The 6644-nt window shown below is 41.8% G+C and overlaps 2 protein-coding genes across 2 annotated transcripts in view; both read right to left on the reverse strand.

The window, feature by feature from the left end:
- Positions 1 to 2077: 2077 nt before the first annotated feature.
- On the reverse strand, positions 2078 to 2449 carry LOC310814955 (helix-loop-helix protein 2-like; the record flags this gene model as incomplete). The annotated part of the gene is made up of 1 exon (XM_083684535.1): positions 2078 to 2449. The coding sequence occupies exon 1, from the start codon at positions 2444 to 2446 to the stop codon at positions 2078 to 2080; it is 369 nt and encodes a 122-aa protein (XP_083540661.1). The 5' UTR covers positions 2447 to 2449.
- Positions 2450 to 5048: 2599 nt separating this feature from the next.
- Positions 5049 to 6644, reverse strand: part of LOC310815331 (aquaporin-8-like) — a gene marked incomplete at both ends in the record, with an annotated part of 16305 nt that continues 14709 nt past the window's right edge. The window contains 3 exons of the mRNA XM_083685065.1: positions 5049 to 5201; positions 5500 to 5698; positions 6630 to 6644. The exon at positions 6630 to 6644 is cut by the window's right edge and continues 163 nt beyond it. Of these exons, the coding sequence (XP_083541191.1) occupies positions 5049 to 5201; positions 5500 to 5698; positions 6630 to 6644 (367 nt within the window). The remainder of the gene's footprint in view (positions 5202 to 5499; positions 5699 to 6629) is intronic.

The following is a 6644-nucleotide window of genomic DNA, read 5'->3' on the forward strand; positions in this document are numbered from 1 at the left end:
ACACCTGCCCCCTCTCTGGGGATGGCGCCTTTCAGCCAGGAGCGAGGAGGAGCAGCGAACACATGCACTGGAAATATCACACATATATACACTCTTTGCCTGACCAGTGCCGTGTGTGTGTGTGTGTGTGTGTGTGTGTGTGTGTGTGTGTGCGTGTGTGTGTGTGTGTGTGTGTGCGTGTGTGTGTGTGTGTGTGTGTGTGTGTGTGTGTGTGTGTGTGTGTGTCATCGGCCTACTCATATTATGCCATATAAATTATTTTTATGCTGAAGCCGATCTTCAGAATTTGGAGGACGTGATCGTGCTTGTTTTTAAGCCTTGTTGTTTAGGCTATCTTGCACCATTTATTTCCATAGGCTATGAGCTTACTGCAATCTACGCGAGTGGTACTTCTCAACATAGAACATTATAATACTTTCAGATTGAAGAACCAGATTGAAAATGTTTTCGCAATGTTTCGTTGAATGTTACATAACATGGCAGCCATATTTTACAACTATGCGTTTGGAAGGGATCTGACATCATTATTCTCATTTTCAGCGCTTGAAATGTAAAAAGAACAAAAACAGAAATCGACAATATCATGTAGGCCTATTTCTTTTTTTATTATTAAAAACACCACCGGAAAATATGAAAAATGCGTTCATTAGAAACTAGCTGTCACAATAACTGTACTACAAAATATCTGCATAAAGCAACAAGTACACAACCCTGAAGAGACAAAAAATCTTTGGATAGAAGACATGTTTTTCTTCGCTATAAAATTACTTATTGTGTTATCAGATACAAAGCAGAGACAGATACATAAATAAACACCTCTAATAGCTTTAAGTAAAACAAAACATTTAAGATAATAGAAATCAGACTACTTTGAAATGATTTTTGGTCACAGCAAAAGAGGTTTGCCTCTGAATTGTAAAGTGATATCACAGCACTGCGTGTTATAGCCTACTACACTAATTCGATTTTTCTTAGAAAAACGGATAATCTTATCCTGGTAGGCCTAATGTCCAATTTTCTGTCGCCGAATATGCCTATATTGAGTGAAAAATAATGTTTCTTTAGTAAGCTTATTGGTTTTCACTGTACGAGTTTTCAGCAACCTCCCCTTTAACACGCAGGGAACTAAACGAAGGTTGACATTTTGTGGGTTCAACCCAAAATGAAGTGCTTATCGTTGCCATCAGTGGACAATAGACATGACATTTAAAAAATAAATAAGATAACATTTAACGTACTAATTAAACTTCTAAGATAAATTATGATATAAAAACAGAAAGTGCCATTTGGAGAGCAACAACATCACTTTCGAAGTTAAACGTCACAGCCTAAAATATATAAGTATCCATACAATGATACAAACAATGGACATTTATACAAAAGACGTTAGCCTATTATAAACATAAATAAATTAGATAACTTTTGATATTAACACATTTAAATAAATAATTCCATAGACAGTTAAAATGAGAATGATTAAGGTCACAATTTCATGTGTCATAAGTGGCACTTACGCATTGAACTTTTTTTTCCTTTACGGAACATCAACTATGCTATTTCTATAAAGCAGCTATTATTTAGTTTACATCCTTTTCATTCGTTCATCAGGGTTCTCCAGTCTCACCAAAGCGTAATACCAATCATTCATTTTCTTAAACCCATGGGTTGGTAGTAGCCTAACTTCTAGCCCATTTATTAAAAGGCTATAGGCAACAACTTGAGTGCTGATTAGGCTACACATAGAGTGTAATGTTCGTTTTCCTGTAATGTAACATTAGCCTACAGGAAAACTGGGGGAAACGGAATTGTATTGTTTAGGCTATTTATCGGACCCCACATCTTCTAAATAAATCCCTTATCAAATTATTGCATCTTATCACCTAAACGACTCAGCGTTTGTTGTCTGTTCAGTGAGTGGTCATACTGAATGCCTCAGGAATATTAAAAACTATCTATACCATAGGCTTCTCCTCTCTCTCTCTCTTTATGACAACTTCCAAGTGTCTCCAATATCATCAACAATATTCATGTCTGCCACTCCATTATCCGTATATTCTCCCATTCTAATTACTTTCATCTAGACATCCAACACGTGATTGAGATAGGAGATATAGCATATCGCAAGTCTGAGGATCTCAATTTTAGAGAGTTTCTTGTCAGGGGGCAAGGTTGGCAGCAACTTCCTCAGTTCAGCGAAGGCCACGTTGAAAGCTTCCACGCGGATCCTCTCACGCGTGGCGTGGGCCGAGCGGTACTTGGCCGTGGCTCGTCTCCTCCGTCTTTTCTCTTCCCTGCTGAGAGCTGGCGGGGCCAGCGACCTCGTCTTACCCTCCCCCTCCATCGGATCGTCAGACATGCACCCAACCTTCATGTCGTTGAGCACCGACTCAGCGTCGGATTGTCCCCATCCGAGGTCGGAGTCAGCCTGGTCTGGACTGAGCATCATTTTCAGTCTTTGAAATTATTTTTCAGGGCTTATCCAAAAAGACCTGCAGAAAGAGTATTGATTAATATTGTTCAGCACACAAAAGGCCTACTTGCCTGTGATGATTTATTGCTGTTGAAAGAGTGGGTGAAAAATATAGTTGAAATGGGAACTTAAAATAATATCCTGTTTCCTAAGCGAGAAGCCAAATAGCAATTTTGGTTAATAGGAGTTAGTTTCAGATCATTATTTGTAGGCATATGTTTTTATTACAGGTGTCACATGGGATAGGTGATAGGCACTGTCAAATGCTCCAATAAATCGATTGTGATCACGTCCATTGTTAATCTAACATAAATGTTAAGCATGTAAATGGCATATCATTTTGTTTCGTAGAGCATTGAATATGAAATAATTGGTTATTTTAATCTTACATCACTTTGTAGAACATATGTTTTACTTTCAGAGAATGTAGTAACCCTAACCTATTTGGACACTCACACATATATTCAGTCGTCTATATCAGAATATTAAAGAAAATTATGGTAAATATTGTGAGCGCATGCAATTCAAATTAACATATTCCATATTCAAAATTCACCATCTGTCACAGTGAGATGAACACGTCTGCTTGGCTCGTGCAGTATGACTTGACAGCATGGCACTACAATAGTGACGGCTAAAATGTTGACATCTGCTGGACATAGAATTCGGCTAAGAGTTGTTGTATCAACGAGGCAATAGAAAGGGAAAATACTTAACATAACCTCTAACTTCCCATATCAAAACTAATGCAATACTGATGTGTTGTGTATTAGGCCTATCATAATGAAGGAAATAAGAGTTGACATGTATTCTTTTTTAGGCTACATATTCGTTAATTTGATCCTTACCTTGACAAGCAGGGAGACACAATTGTCTGATGATTATTGTACTTGAACTCCAACTTCAAATTAACTCTGTGCTTCCCTTTGGTTCCGCTCACAAAACATCTTCCTTACTTCAATTAATCAGTATAATATCATTATTGGCAGCCTTATGACAATAAATATGAGTTGTTTACTTTTTGAGCCCTTCCGTAAGAACTGTTGAGTCACACAGGCACGTGTGTATGGCTACAGTATAATGAATCAAGCAAATATTGTTTATCAGAAGAAATGTCTAATTTTAAGTTGTGTTAGGAAAAAAACCATTTCGTTGACAAGACGAGATTCAGGGTAATAATTCTGTGAAAAATGTTTCTAAAAAATCTCCTGGAAGAACCTTGGCCCCCCCAAGCTCGGAAACAATAGATTGTTGTGTCGATAAGATCGGGCTGAAAGTGCAGATATTTGTCCGTTCTTCTTGAGGGAGATGACGGCGATAAGAAAGGCCCGCCTTGTGCCCCGTGCGCCAAGAGTCAGTAATATTGACAGGCAAATAGAAAATCCCCCCTTTCCTCTTCTAGGTTTTCCGAATGTTATCGGATCCAGAATGCGGCTTATATGCGAGATAACATCCAAACGATCCCAACTAATAAAGCCCCACTTCAGAAGCGGAGGGATGGAATATATTTGGGGAATGGTATTGTCTAACACCGCCCACCCTCCCTTCCACAAACCTCCCTCTCTCTCTACTCACGCCCCTCAACCCCTCAGTTTTCCCTTGGGATCAATGGGCAAAGAGAGACCAGAGATGAGCAAGATAATGGATACGGATTTAGAAATTACGATTTCTTTTTCTAAATTAGATTTTTTTTTTGTCTGTTACATATAGTCTAAAATAAATATTAACAGTTTGAAGTGAACATAGGACACATAAAAAAAAACATTAAACAGGCTGGTCAAGGAAAGTGAATAACTTCATAAAAAAAACAAAAAAAAACAAAAGCAAGCATATTTCACTGTTTCACTATTGCATTGCACTTTTCGGCCACTGGATAGGCAAGGTGTATTATATCACAGTTCTCTCACAGGATGGACAGACACTGAAATCATTTATAAACACCCTTATCTTCAGACAGGTGCATGCTGGCAAAACGGACATGACTTTTCTTTTTAAGAAAGGAAATGTTTTATATTGAGAATTACATATATGAATGAATTAGTGATTTTTGACATTACAAACTCGTTCTCTATATTTCATGTCCGATTTCCGACTTGCAGAAGGGAGGTGGGAGGAGGGGGTGTTACCCATCCAGCCCAAAACGTCCCCACTGTTGATGGCAGATGGAATAGTCTATTCTGCTGTGTTGCTGCTCCCTCCTATTCAAAAGGGAAAACCTGTTAAATCTGGGGTGTTTTGTCTTCAATGGATGACTGCCTGTCAGAAAATAATGAGATATTTCAAGAGTCATTTAAAATCTATCTAAGAAAAAAAACCCACACACAACAATATCCACCATAAACCACCACAGTCAAAATGACATCACTTCTGGGAATCTGAGAGCCAATGGTACCAGAAGGATGGATGATACAGTAGATATCCATGAGTAAAGATCACCTACAGAGTGCCATCCAGAACCAACCGTATCCTGTGGTTAGACATAAAGTGGACTATCATGCCAAGAGCTTCATGGGTAGGGGGGCAGGGCTGTTTTAGGGGGCCTGTGGGCATTACCAGTGCATGCCAGCCTGACCAGACTCTAGGCGATCATGGCACACACTGTCTTGATGGTTTGGTTGACAGATCTTGTCTCACGCTCCCCACCCCTTCCCAGTAGCACCACCAGGGCTGGGTCAGGGGGCATCCGTCCTGAGGTGAGGCGGTGGCCAGAGAGTGTGGCGACTGACTGCGCCTAACGAGGTGATTAAAACGATGAGGGGGCCACGGCTGACTCGCTGTGGCCCAGAGCCACCATGCACACACACGCACACGCACGCATGCACGCGCATGCACACACATACGCACGCACGCACGCACACACACACACACACACACAGATGGGACCGTTGGCTACAGCAGTGCAAGGACAAGGAGCTGGTAGTGTGTGTGTGTGTGTGTGTGTGTGTGTGTGTGTGTGTGCGTGTGAAGGAGATGATAGACAGATCGCCCTCAGCTCCATGTCCAGGGAGATGTGACACAGAGAGACTCACAGCGGGGTGTATCGGACACATGTCAGGGGCTGGGGACGGACCCAGTCTGACAGCCAGAGTGCAGCGAGCCGCTGTAATTGCTCCAAGGAGCAGAGTGGCGGCGCGGTGGTCTACGGTCCCTGGCCCCCTCAGGCTCCATCGGACCCCCAGGCCCCCGTCCAGAGACAAACTTCTCCACCAAGGGTGCTGTGTGTGCCTGCTGCAATTACCACACACAGCTGATGTAACGTCTTGGTAAGAACACTGGTTTACCCCACAGAGGTTGTGATGGATCAAGCCTCGGATGTTTTCGTGTGATGTAATGGTGGTTATTTCTATGACCTGAGCTTATTCTGCAATGATGGTGCGTCCTTCTTGAATAAAAAACCCCCAACCCTGCTGAAGTCTCTGCCATCTCACCTCTGCCCTCACCTCCCCTCCATCGATCCCTCCCGACATTCCTTCCTTCCTTCCTTCCTTCCTGAGACCACTGAGACGGAGAGTGGTGAAATGGGAAGGATTAGTCACTCTGTCAGGAGAGGGTTTCCTCAGGAGGATGTGTGGCCACAGGGGCCAGTCAGAAGGACTCTGAGAGTCTGCAGTTAGGGAAAGAGAGAGAGAGAGGGGGGGGGGAGAGACAGAGGGGGAGAGAGAGAGAGAGAGGACATTGTGAATGACCCCCAGTCCAGTCTTGTCTATGCCATCAGTCAAAGGCTCAGTCAACTCAGTCTCAACTCAAGTCCTGTCTGGAACAATGTTGTAGTCTTCTTTTGTTGCAGACAGTTAACATCCTTACAGTGTGAATTTTGTGAATTTTTGTGATCCCATACGAGTTACTTCATTTTGTTGAAAATCACATAATTTCACTCTTGTTTCAGTTGATTCTCATACCCCAAATTCTCTTGCATTAGAGAGCCCCCTAGAGATGACTCATGACTGGTAAAATGAGAACATAAACTCTGTTAATATGCGCTTTATTTGAATTTGCATTCATCAACACACACACATTTGAATACTTTATTTAAGTTCACACACACACACACAGACACACAGACACACAGACACACAGACACACACACACACACACACACACACACACACATTTCACACACTTCACACATGTCAGACAAGACCTTTGGCACGATGCGTACCAAGCCGCCCATGTG

This window comes from Argentina silus, assembly GCF_951799395.1.
Source record: "Argentina silus genome assembly, chromosome: 14".
Taxonomy (NCBI): Eukaryota; Metazoa; Chordata; class Actinopteri; order Argentiniformes; family Argentinidae; genus Argentina; species Argentina silus.